Genomic DNA, 12,926 nt, shown 5'->3' with positions numbered 1-12,926 from the left:
AAAGCATGCCCCATGGGCTGAAAAATCCATAACAGAAACTGGTGACTAACGCAAATTCTTGAGCTTGTCTTAACAGACCAGCAGATAAGGGAACAGCTTGTTTAAAAGCCCTCTGCTTGTAACACAACAAACTGGCTGAAACCAGGAGGACCCAAGACATCTGATCAGAGTCTGCATAGAACAGACCTGCTCGCCCCACAGGTAACGTTTTGACGTCACAGTCCCAGGTTCCCTGCATTTCGGACTTCCCTGGAATTAGCACGTGCCTTCCATAAAGAAGCATGTAACTCAGATGCGCCTGTGCAGAACACAGGCTCCTTCATTGCCTTCCTCCAGTCACCTCCCCGCCTGCCTCAGACTCCCTTCTTGTTTAGACCATAAATACCCCAAACTGCTTGCCTCTGGGGAGGCAGATTTGACCTTTTCTCTGCTGCGAAGCTGGGTGGCTCAGCATCTGGCTTGCTGTGTGTCAGGCAAGCCAAGTTGGCTGGGTAACACGCTGACAAAGTTCAGGTTCTCAGCCGCTCTGCTCTCTGATGCCCAGCCCCTCTCACCACTACTCTTGGCTCTCCTTACTGCTTCAGACCTGGCATCGTGATTTGTCTTCTTAGAGCCTCTCTCTGCAAGGTGACTGCAAGCCCCTGGCCAGCTCAGGTCAGAGAGCATGAGCGAACCTCCTGGTACAGTCTAGGCTTGATGATTTCCTGTCCTCAGGGAGCTTATAGGCAAACACTGATTGTACAAATCAATAATTTAAAACCCAGCCAATGCTTACACAGCTCCTCCTTTGTAGCAGGCACTGTTTTAATAACATCAGAATGATTGTTAACCATTCACTCCTCACATGAGCCAGATGAAATGAGCGGAGAACAGAGAGGTTAAGTAGCATGCCCCAGGTTACACAGCTGGCAAGTGGGGAGCTGGGAACATTGTAAAGCACCAGGGTACCCTGCCGCTTTGTAAATTTATATGAGAAACAGGAAGAGGACAGATGGGTGAGGAATGAATGGTTTGGGTGTCCAGCCCGGAATGTTCTCCGAGAGGGGGTGATAACTGCGCAGGGTTTGGAAGGATGAATAGGAGTGTCTAGGAAACTGAGGGGACGAGGGAAGTGGAGAAGCATCTCAGACAGAAGGCACAGCAGATGCAACGAACATTGTGTTTCAAGGCTATCAGAACACGCCTGGTATCGCTGGCAGCTAAGTGCCCAAGGGGTGAGCAGTGGTGTGGGGGAAGGGAGTGAGAGGTGAGTTCAAGTCAAAGACAGCAGTGGGGACCAGACACGGCTGGGGCTTGTGGTCCCTGTGAGAAGGTGGGGCCCCTTGTGGCAGACGACAGGAGCTGCCAGCGGGCTTCAGACAGGGCCCTTGCAGTTTTAGACGTGGAGAAGGTGTCTCGGAGGGCTCCAGAGTTGGGCAGAGGGGCAGATTAGAGTTCTTGGTTGTTGCTGATAAAAGTCAGCAGAGCTTGCTGAACAGACAAAGGAGGGAGAGTAGAATCTGGGATGACACGAGGGCCAGGACACTAACTGAGGTGCCAGGCGGGCAAGGTGCCATCCGAGCTGAACCCGGGAGCCCAGGAAGGTTTTCCTCAGCTTTGCTTCCACCTTTACTCCCCTCCTCAGTGCCCTGAAGGCAACAAGGGCTCAAGCAGAGCTTGATGGTCAACATGGGCCTCACAGTAGATCCAGCTGGAAGCAAGCAGAAAAGGCTACTTAGACCCACAAGTACCTTCTAAATTGAATGGGTCCTGGCAAAGCAAGGCCCATCTACACTGCTCCTGAAGGTTTGGAAGTGCAAAGCCAAGTGTGAGTGTAGGGGCTGGGAAGGGTGTTGCATCACAGAGTGAGAGAAACTTGGAGTGGAGGGGAATCCTGGAGAGCAGAAGGGAGGTGGGGTGAGGGGAGAGGGCAGAGGAGAGAGGATGCAGGGAAGATCCAAGAGCCTGGGCCCTACAGGGTCAAGAGACAGCAGAGAACAATCCCAGCCCTGGTGGTAGTGAGATGCAGTATCTGGAAGGCTCAGGAAACCAGGGAACTGACCCAACTAGGTGCTTGTACCTCTGGGATTTGAATACCTCTCCACCCTGCTCTTTGACAAACCTTTTCATGCTGAAGCAGGAAATGGCAACCCACTCCAGTATACTTGTCTAGAGAATCCCATGGACAGAGGAGCCTGGTGGGCTACAGTCCATGGGGTCGCAAAGAGTTGAACATTTACTTTCCCTTCACACAGTCTACAAGGCCCCAGAAAGCTTGTGTGGAGGCTGGTGCATCAGTGTGGCGGTGGGGATGTGGGGCGAGACTGAGGAAGGAGCCAGGGTCCATATCTGCTAATGCAACAAGGAGTATCCACGCTGGGCAGCCCGTTCATCCACAGATAAGGAAACAAGAACTTGGAGCCCCTGGGGATCACGGAAACCCTGGCCTGTGGAAGCATGAAAGGCCATGGGTTACCCGCTCCAGGAAGGCAGGACGCCCAGCCTGCCGGCCTCTTCTTCCTGGGGACACCAACATCCAGAACAGGAGCAGCACCAGGCTTCCTCAGCCCTGAGCTCCTCGGGCACTGAGAAAGGGGGTGCGGGGTGTGGAGTCAAGTAAATCCTAGAGCTAGGGAAAGACGGCTTATCAGAAGCGTCCCTTTCAGAAGTGGCAGAAATGACACAGCTCCCAGTGCATATCCCTTTTTGTTCTTTCTGGGCAGCCTGGCACACTCAGGGAATGCCCACCCTGGCCTCTGCTACTTGTCTGGCTCTAGGTCTGAGATGTCAGGACAGCAGAAATCCTGCCTGTGAAGTACATGGGTGATGGCAAGTGAGGGTTTATGCAAAGATCACCAAGTACAAGGGGCTCCAAACAATGTTAGCAGAGGGAATATATGTATACCTATAGCTGACTCACATTGTTGTACAGCAGAAACTAACACAACATCATAAGCAATTGTGTGCATACTCACTCAATCATGTCTGACTTTGTGACCCCACGGACTGTAGCCCACCAGGCTCCTCTGTCCATGGGATTTTTCAGGCAAGAATACTGGAGTGGGTTGTCATTTCCTCCTCCCAGGGATCTTCCCAACCCAGGGATCAAACCACATCTCTTGTGTCTCCTGCTTTGGCAGGTAGGTTCTTTACCACTTGAGCCACCTGGGAATTATACTCCAATTTTAAAAAATAAAGAACAACTTAGCAGAATTCTTTGAACAGCATAGGAAAGACAAGTTCACTATGCCAAGCAGGCAATAATGCAGAGGCACTGGGTGAAGTAGGAGGGGACCTTGGAACCCACCTTCTGCCCCCCACCTCCCTGTGGTGGAGTTAAGGCACCTTTACAATCACCAGGGAACAGAGTTTAAACGCCACAATTTGATCCATTTCCATTTGACGGATGAGACGCTGCCAGCCAGTGAGATGTGAGGCAGCTATGCCTTGGCCTGGGTTACACAGCTGTCACCCGCAGAGCTGGGACTGGAACTCAGGGCACCTGCCTCTGAGCCTGGGTTCACTTGCCACCAGGGCCACGACCGCTCTCAAAAGAAACTGCTTTATATTTCCAAGTCTCGGACGTAAGGCAGTTGAATTGCCTGAAAGGGTTCCGCTTGAGTTCTGGCCCCTGTTTTCAAGCAGCCCATCAATACCCTCTAATGACAGCTCCTGGGGCTGGGGAGGGAGAAGTATGTCTTATTTGCATAAGCAACTCATTTAACTTCAGGCCAGGCAAATCGTCACGTGACCCCAGTGAAGCCTGACAGAATGGGTGCCATTTCATCTTACAGCTACACTATGATCTGGAGAGTGTACCCAGATCATACTTAAACTAAGGACTCAAAACAACCTTGATGCCACCACCTTAGACGGATCTGGGGAGAACCCTGAGCTGCCACCCAGCCACTGCCCACCACCAAACACTGTCATTCTGAAAGAAGTTGGGAGAGCACAAGTTGATTATAAAAAAAAATAGAGAGGCCTGCAGACTGGGATAGAACAGGCAGAAATGCTGTAGCCGTGCTGGGGGGACACCTCCCAGTCAGCTGTGAGAAATGCTATGTGCGCCAGGAAGCGAGACCAAGTTTCAGGGTCACTGGAGTGAAGCTGAGCCTGAGTGGAGGTGACGGGCAAGCTCTCCCCCTGCAGCCCTTTGGGACAGTGTCACAGTGTCGCCTTTAGGAAGCGGTGCTCAGAGCCAAGGCTGAAACTCCAGGACCCAAATCTCTGTGGGAATAAAGTCTCCTCAAGTCTTTTTGGCGGGATGAACACCAGCTGCACAGAGCATCTTTCCACATCTTTGCAGGTTGTGGCCTGAGATTTGGGAAATGAGGCCCCCTTGTCTTCAGGGTTCCCCTGGCACTTAGCAGACACCGTGAGTCTCAGCTCCCTGAGGCAGGGCCCGCCGATGCTCCACAAGAGTGAGCTGATGCTCAGAGCCCACCGGTCACCTTATACCTGGGGGAGGAGGAGGGACACGAGTGTAGACGTCCCAGATGCAGGAAGGAGTCAGCTGGGCCCTCCTTATCAGAGGCTCCGGCCTTGGGAGATGTGGAGAGGGATTAGGGACTGGATTGGACTGAAAGGAGATCAAACCAGTCAATCCTAAAGGAAATCAACCCTGAATATTCATTGGAAGGACTGATGCTGAAGCTGACGCTCCAATATTTTGGCCACATCATGGGAAGAGCCGACTCATTGGAAAAGACCCTGATGCTTGGAAAGACTGAGGGCAACAGGAGAAGTGGGCAACAGAGGATGAGATGGTGGGATGGCATCATCCACTCAGTGGACACAGGTTTGAGCAAACTCCAGGAGACAGTGAAGGACAGGGAAGCCTGGCATGCTGTAGTCCATGGGGTAGCAGAATCGAACGTGACTTCGCGACTGAACAACAACTGGAACGCTGGGAAAAGAATGAAGCCCTGGGAGAGAGCGGGCCTGTCTGCTGGACCAGTGCTACTGCGCGGCTGACAATGGCCCAGGCAGAGAGGCTTCACTCCTGTCCTACTTGTCTCTGAGCACCTGCGTCTCCACTGCTCACAGGTGAGGGGGAGGAGTCACCCTCTAGACACCTCTCCCAGATCCTCTGATCCAACTGCTAAAAAAACGTTGTGAATTCCTTTCTCTTTTTGTTGTTCATGGGGGAAAAAAGCAGGCCCTTCAGCTCGAGGGCATCTTCCCACCCCGGGATGGGAAGGGCTGCTCAGGCACTAGGAGCTGGCGGTACAGGCCCTGAGACAGGCCCTGAGCGGAAGAGGTTTTACAGAACCCAGCCGGCCGCAGCCGCTCCCATCCTGCCCATGAGTTATTTATGCGGCTCAGGAGCCTTTCCAGGCCCCCTCCTCTTAGCTGCTTCCCCCCTCAACCATGGCATCGATCGCTCTAATGGCAGGGCTCTGCGGCGGCAGGCCTGAGTGCCCCCTCCCCAGGCCTTCCTGTGGCTGCTAATTAGCTGGAGTCCAAAGAGGCCACAGATAGTAACTGGAGCCCAAGGGGCCCTTCTGGGAAGTGAAGGGGCTAAGCTTAGCATCAGGCCTCCCCCCGCCCCATTCCAGACCCTCTCTGGCTGGCTGTTGCTGATCCAAGGCTAAATCACATGTGTGTGTGTGTGTGTGTGCGTGTGTGTGTTTATCTGTGAGCATGGACAGAAGCCTAGAGAGGTCAGGGGAATGTTAGCTCTTTCCTGAGTCCCAGGGAAGGAGGAATCTTTGCACAGGGGCAACTCCAGAATTCCCATGAAGGAACAAGAGTGTGAAAATCTCCTTGGAAGGGGGCTGGAGGACTTGACTTTGCAGAGCATGTACACTGTTCTGACTTGGGCTGGATGATTTTTTGAGTGGCTGTGGGAGCTACTGGTGGAGATTCTTGGGGCAGGGGTGCTACAGCTCTCCAAGGCCCTGGGCTCCATCACTGTGCTTTTAGCTGGGGAACTTCCACAATGCCTCCCAGCCCTGGAATCAACTGCAGATGCAGGGGCCAAGTCCCCACACCTGTGGGTGAGGGGCGCTAGGGGACAGACCTGGGGGTTGCAGATCCCCAGCACTTACTAGGAATGCCAACAGGTGAAAATGCATGGAAAGGGATGTCTTGGAGGACAAGGCCCAAAGGTAATAATACCAAGGACAGCAGCTAGACCCAACAGAGGAGTGTTGTCTGCCTGGAGCAACTGAGGTAGAAGAGGGTGGTGGGGTGCATTCTGCTAATGGTTCTTGAATTTATAAGCAGCCTCCCCACACCCACTTGATGCCCTTGGTAGAGACAAGCCTGCTCCTGGTGCTTGAGAGCTGCCGCTCAGCCCTGGAAACCCCTCACAGCATGGCTTCTCTGCTGCCCCAGGCCTCCACTCAGGGGATCAGAGATAAGCTTAACTTTGGAGGAACTCAAGGAGCCGCCATCCCGTTAAACCCCAAACAGAAGTCTAGCAGAAGCCAGGTGTGTAAAATGTGAAACAGCATCCACAGCTCCGTTTGTTCTGCAGACATATCAAATAATTCATCAAAGCAGAACATCAAAACCACTATTACCATGTCCCTCTGGACTGTGTTCCTGCGCACATAGGAAGCCCCCCTGCTCAGGGGCAGACGCACAGGGTGGGATGGAAGGGGCATCTAGACCCCCTCCCAGTTTCCTGGCAGGGTCATGCCTCCAGGCAGGAGCCATCACACAGCAAATCTCAGAGCTGAGATTGCCCTGAAGGTGAGAACTTTCCAGAAGATGGCCCATTGCTCCTGAAACCAGCACTGGGAGATCCCTGCAAGTTCAGGGCTGTGAACTCCCCCTTCCTCCAATACCTTCCAGGCTCAGTTATGAGTGGCTACCGGCCTCTAGGGAGTGGCCTTGGAGCTGCGACCTGGAAGCTGATGCTGAAGACCCAGGATGCTTTGGCCTTACCCGCCACCCCTTCCACAGGATCAGCCCTTCTGGCAGGACCCATTCATCCTCAGTCCTGCCCCATTTCCCTTCCCCCAGCCCCCAAGAGTCCCTCCTTTCTGTTCCAGCTTCTCCGCCGGAAGCGCTGGAGTCTCCCTTCTGTAGGCCCAGTTTAAAGACACGCATGAGCGCATGCTCATGCTAAGCCGCTTCAGTCGTTTCCAGCTCTTTGTGGCCTCAAGGACTGTAGCCTACCAGGCTCCTCTACCCATGGGATTTCCCAGCCAAGAAAACTAGAGTGGGTTGCCATGCCCTGCTCCAGGAGATCTTCCCAACCCAGGGATCAAACTCAGTCTCTTACATCTCCTGGATTGGCAGGCAGGTTCTTTACAACTAAAGAAGCCCCAGCTTCCACCTGGGAAGCCCCAGTTCCCAGTAAGACTCCTCCAGGGGTGAGCACAGACTCTCCCAGGCCCTTCCTCTCTCCCCTAGCCAGTGCCTTTCGGAAGCTCCCTCCCTGCATGTACCCGGTTGTTGGAGTAGGTGGAAGTGAGCGGTGGACGGTAGGACACTCATGCCTCACCTCTAAGCCCACTTCTAGAAGCCTGGGGCAGAGGGATGTGAATATGATAGAATTGGGGGCGGGGTCCCAGGGAGGCTGGCTGAAGACAGGGATTCTTTCTCCGCGGCAGAGTACGGCCCAATCTGACCCAACTGGGCTCCAACCACGGCCACGATCTCTTCCGCCCGCGCCCACTCTCCCCACCCCGATTTAGATCCATTCCGCAGAGAACTCAGCGGCCCCACCCTAGCTCGACCAGCCTCGGGCAGGGGTGACCCGGTCCGAGGTTGGGATCCTCATCTTCCAGGAGAAGCCAGCGAAGAGCGAAACGGGGCGAGGCCAAGGTCACAAGGAAGGCAGGCGCAGGACGGCAGTGAGGGGTTCGGTAGGGGGCCCTTAGGCCCTGATTCCCTCCCCAGGTGGTCCTCACTTGGCGCGGGAGGGGCACTCACCGCCGGGACCACTTGGCCGACGGCCTCCCGAAGGACCGCTTCCACAGCACACCGTAGAGCTGCACCTTGGTGCTGATGTCTAGCGCGTCCGAGTCAGCCTGCTCCAGAGACGGCGAGGGCGACACCGAGTTGGACTTGGACGTGAACATCCTGCCTCGGCGGGGCTGCCCGCGGCCGGGCCCACCCGCTCCCCGGGGCCGGCAGGGACGCGGGGCTCTGGGCGAGGGCGGGCTCGGCGCGAGGCTGCGGGGAGGCGACGTCGGCGGGCGCCGTCTGGGCGCGTCCCAGCCGGCGGAGACGCGGAGCGGCGCGGCCCGGGAGCTGCGGCATTCAAGTGCGCGGGTCCCGGAGCGCGGCGGCTAGGGGCGAGGGGGCGCGCAGCCTGCGGCTCGGGCTCCGGGCTGCGGCGGGCCCGGCGGGGAGGGAGGCTCAGCCTCCAGTAACAGCATCACCCCCCTCTCCCTGCGACAGCCCCAATTCTGGTGGCCCCGATTGGCTGGGAGGGGCAGGTGAGCTGGCTGGAGGCCGGCCGCGAGCGCCAATCAGTGCGGGCGCCGGCGGGAGGGCCGGGCTCCGTGCGTCCGGAAGGTCCCGGCGGGTAGCCTGGCCCCGGGACGCAGCCCCAGCTCACCACCCCCGCCCCGCGGGCCCATTTCTCCCCGGGCTCCTTCTCGCATGGGGCGCCTACATCGAAACCGGGGACACGTCTGCTTTGTGACGGGCTTGGAGTCACTCCTCCAGATCCTTAAACTCGTTTTGGATGCGAGAGAGCAGACGATTGGGCTTGGAGTCCCACCTCAGTCCTTACGAGGTTCGGGGAAAAGGCAGTGAACCTTAGTTTTCTCTCCTTTAGGGCGGAGACCCCTTACCTCCTCGGGCAGGGCAGGGAGCAGGTGAGACTTCGGCCGGTGCCCAAGCACCCGCCGGGAGAGGAGACTCCATCGCGGCTGGTAGCCCCTCCCCGCCCGACTCAGGTGGGTCTCACTTTGCACCACCGCTGCCCCCATCCGGATCAGATTTCCCTTCCCAGAACTTGGCTGCCGGCGTCGGAATTAGTCCCGAACGGTCCGTGCCGCTGGTGTCCGTGATTTATCTGCGCGCCTGGCCCGTGCTCCCTGGGGCCTGGCGCTCCATCCACTTCCGCTCCTCTCGGCTGCTCTAGTTGATCGTCTCACTTTCAGGAGAGGGCAGACGCCTGTCCAAACCCTGGGGACCGCCTGCGGAGAGATTCTGTTAGCACCGCCGCCTGTGGGCACCGCTCCAAACGCAGGGAAGCGAATCTGCGCGGGGAGACGCAGCCGACAGAACCAGGCTGCAGTCTCCCTACCCCTGGCCGGGGCGCCGCAGCCATTTCTGGGCAGGCAGGTTTCTTCTGAGCGCTTGGGAAAACCCTCCTTCTCAGGGTTTCTAGATGCCTCTCGTAAGATAAATAAGTCCGATTGGAACAGAGGTTTGCAAATAGGTAGTTGTTCAGTCACTAAGTCGTGTGTCAGACTTTGAGACCCCATGGACTGCCGCAGGCCAGGCTTCCCTGTCCATCAGCATCTCCTGGAGTTTGCTCAAACTCAGTCCATCCAGTTGGAGATGCCACCCAACCATCTCATCCTCTGTCTTCCCCTTCTCCTCTTGCCCTCAGCCTTTCCCAGCATCAGGGTCTTTTCCAGTGAGTCAGCTCTTCGAATCTGGTGGCCAAAGTATTGGAGCTTCATCTTCAGCATCAGTCTTTCCAATGAGTATTCAGGATTGATTTCCTTTAGGATTGACTGGTTTGATCTCCTTGGTGTCCAAGAGACTCTCAAGAGTCTTCTCCAGCACTGCAGATAGGTAGCCTGAGTGTCAAATCACTTTATAGATAAACTTTATTAATTTGCCAAAGTAAAAAGTAAAAAATTGAGGTATTAATTAAAGTATGACAAAACGTACCGATCTGAAGTATTTGTTTGATGAAGTTTATTTAATGAATGTAAACAGAGAGTCAGTGACTGAACTGAACTGAACTGATACACAGTCACCACTACCCAAAGCAAGATGCAGTACATTTCCATCACCCCAGAAGTTTCCCTCATGCTCATGCTTACTCAACGTCCCCTCCTCACTCCCTCCCAGGCAAGCCACTTTCTGACTCATCAGCCTTTACAAGCCTTTGTAAAAGTTTATACTGTAATGCCTAAAATGGCATTCTCTACAGAGCAACTATACCATTGTCTTTCAACCTGCCCGCTTCTCTCACTGTTAACCTGCTTGAGTTCTCCCTGTAGGCATTTGAATTTATGATCTTCACTCAGTGCTCCTCCAAGGCCTTCCCAGGTCTACATAGTATGAGTCTAGTTAAGAAAAGTGAAAGTGAAGTCACTCAGTCATGTCTGACTCTTTGCGACCCCATGGACTATAGCCTACCAGGTTCCTCCATCCATGGGATTTTCCAGGCAAGAGTACTGGAATGGGTTGCCATTTCCTTCTCCAGGCGATCTTCCCAACCCAGGGATTGAACCCGGGTCTCCTGCACTGTGGGCGGACACTTTACCATCTGAGCCACCTAGTTAAGAAGGAGCTTAACAAAGGCCTTCTCCAGCCTGGCACCTTTCCCCTAACCAAGTCCTGGGGTCCTAAGCCCAGGCAACATCCCCTTGTTTCTCCCTGTCCAAAGGGGCCGATTTGAATTCCCCTCTTGGCTCATGTTGCCCTGCAGAACATCTTAGGCTCAGCTATAACACAGGGTCCAGGGCCCGAGTCCATCAGAAGGAAAGAGACAGGACTAGGAAGATGATGAGAGCCCTCAGAGGGGATACAAAATAGACATTTCACGCATTGGGGGGTTATTTGGGGCACATGCTTTAATGCTTGGAAAATTTCCTACTTTAGGAGTTCTGTTTTTTCCAGATGGGAGCCTGAACGCTTGTGTTGGAAGCTTGTGGTGTGGAGTTCACTGGTCAGGGGATCAGGGCGGAACTCTGAGTGGCAGGTGACAAACATGAGGAGAGAGCATGCACAGCCATCAGTTTTCCAAGAGCGAATACCAGAGGCATCTGTCTGGCTTTGGGCAATAGCTGGGGCTGCAGGGTTGTGTTCCCGGCTATAGCTCCTAGCAGCATTTGACTGGCTGCAGGGGCAGTCACAGGCGGGTGGGCTCCTGGCAGCACCCACATGGCAGCATCAACAGCCTGCCCATCCGGCTGCTTCTGCAGTTGTGGGAGAAAGGCAGGATGCCTGGAATCATCTTTGAGGAAGTCCTTCCCAAGAAGAAGGGCTGGGTGAGCCCAGATGTCTCCTGGGAAAGCACCATCTTGTTCCATTTCTTCAGTGGAAGAAATTGAGCACAGGTTTCTTCAGTGGCAAAGAGAAACCAATCTTTGTCTCTTCTCTCTGCATACAGGACATCTGTATAGACCTTAGCCAGAGGTCTATTGACATAGACCCCTGCTCTATAGCCAGAGATGTCTATAGAGATCTGTATAGACGTCCTAATAGACCTTAGCTAATGATAGTCAGGGAGAGGTGGAAAGACTGCCACGAGGCAAGCAGCGTGAGTGTGATGGTCCACTAGGTACTAAATGGCTCCTGCTTCCCTCAACTAACCAGTCCAGATTAAGACAAGCCAGGCTTGTTAGAAGCTGTTTCTACTTCCATCGTGTTCTCTGCTCCAGCTGGTGGGAGTGCAGGATGTCTGGCGGATAGTTTAGCAGAAGACACACCAAGCAGAGTGCCAGTCCACTGCCCCAGCCCGAGTGTGGGCCAGGGCTGTCCAGTCTTATCAGAAAGTAAGTCAGGGTGGAAACTCAGGGTCCTGGTGCACTGCAGACTCAAACACAGAGCTGATGTTCTGAATATATGATTTACGTCATATTTATTTCATTTCATGTTGCAAACATCCCCAATGAGGTGTGTTACTTTTAGTTTTCCAGATGAGAAAAATGAAGTTCAAAACAGTTGTCTACCTAAGATCACCAAGCAATTCATTTCCTGGAACACGGTAGGCACTCACATATGTGCTGAATAAAGGAAAGTGGCAGGATTTGGTTTGAATCCTAAGTCCATACTTCTCACACTGCAGCACACTGCTGCGTAAGGTGCCATCTGGAGAAATCTGGACCTTTCTTTCAGTCTTTCCCCTTTTTTCCCAGTAGCTTCTCTCAGTTGCAGCTCATTTACAGTGCCAGGCTCCTACAGTACTGAAGGTAAGACTCCACTTGCACTATAAAATTCCAGCCTTTCAGCTGTGTTCAGGAATAGATTCCTAATAATGAACACACATTTTCTTTTTCCTGTTGTTTTTATTTTTTGCCAGCTTTCCTGAGATATGATTTACAAATGAAAATTGTATACCTTTAATACGTGTGTTCTAAGTCGCTTCAGTTGTGTCTGACTCTTCGCAACCTTATGGACTACAGCACACCAGGTTTCCCTGTTCTTCACTACCTCCCAGTTTGCTCAAACTCATGTCCATTGAGTCAGTGATGACATCCAACCTTCTCATCTTCTGTTGCCCCCTTTTCCCCCTACCCTCAGTCTTTCTCGGCATCAGGGTTTTTTCCAATGAGTTGGCTCTTCACATTAGGTGACCAAATTATTGGAGCTTCAGCTTTAGCATCAGTCATTCCAATGAATATTCAGGCTTGATCTCCTTTAGGATGGACTGGTTGGATCTCCTCGCAGTCCAAGGGACTCTCAAGAGTCTTCTCCGGCACCACAGTTTGAAAGCGTCGTTTCTTTGGAACTCAGCCTTCTTGTTTATGGTCCAGCTCTCACATCCATACATGGCTACTGGAAAAACTATAGCTTTGACTAGACAGGTCTTTGTCGGCAAAGTAATATCTCTGGTTTTTAATACACTATCTAGGTTTTTCATAGCTTTTCTTTCAAGGGGCAAGTGTCTTTTAATTTCACGGCTGCAGTCACCATTTACAGTAATTTTGGAGCCCAAGAAAATAAAGTCTGTCACTGTTTCCATTGTTTCCCTATCTATTTGCATTAAGTGATGGGACCAGATGCCATGATCTTAGTTTTTTCATGTTGTTTTAAGTCAGTTTTTTCACTCTCCTCTTTCACCTTCATCAAAA

General features: G+C 53.5%; 1 protein-coding gene across 4 annotated transcripts in view; it reads right to left on the bottom strand.

Annotated features, from left to right (window-relative positions):
- PLEKHD1 (pleckstrin homology and coiled-coil domain containing D1) overlaps window positions 1–9,024 on the bottom strand; it is a 32,589-nt gene extending 23,565 nt beyond the window's left edge. Inside the window, exons 1-2 of one of the 4 annotated variants that reach the window (XR_011258007.1) lie at window positions 8,739–8,968; window positions 7,870–7,967 (exon numbers count right to left, since the gene is read on the bottom strand). Coding sequence is in view for 3 of the 4 variants with exons in the window: in XM_069595137.1 (XP_069451238.1) it covers window positions 7,870–7,967; window positions 8,739–8,876 (236 nt within the window). In the remaining variant the exon portion in view is untranslated. Of the gene's footprint in view, window positions 1–7,869; window positions 8,358–8,738 lie in introns of those variants that run through there. The other 3 variants (XM_069595137.1, XM_069595138.1, XM_069595139.1) reach the window with 3 other exon arrangements.
- Between the last annotated feature and the right edge of the window lie 3,902 nt (window positions 9,025–12,926).

This window comes from Ovis canadensis, chromosome 7 (genome assembly GCF_042477335.2).
Source record: "Ovis canadensis isolate MfBH-ARS-UI-01 breed Bighorn chromosome 7, ARS-UI_OviCan_v2, whole genome shotgun sequence".
Classification (NCBI taxonomy): domain Eukaryota; kingdom Metazoa; phylum Chordata; class Mammalia; order Artiodactyla; family Bovidae; genus Ovis; species Ovis canadensis.
Note: the sequence above shows the minus strand (reverse complement) of the source record. Positions and strands in the feature narration are given on the sequence as shown.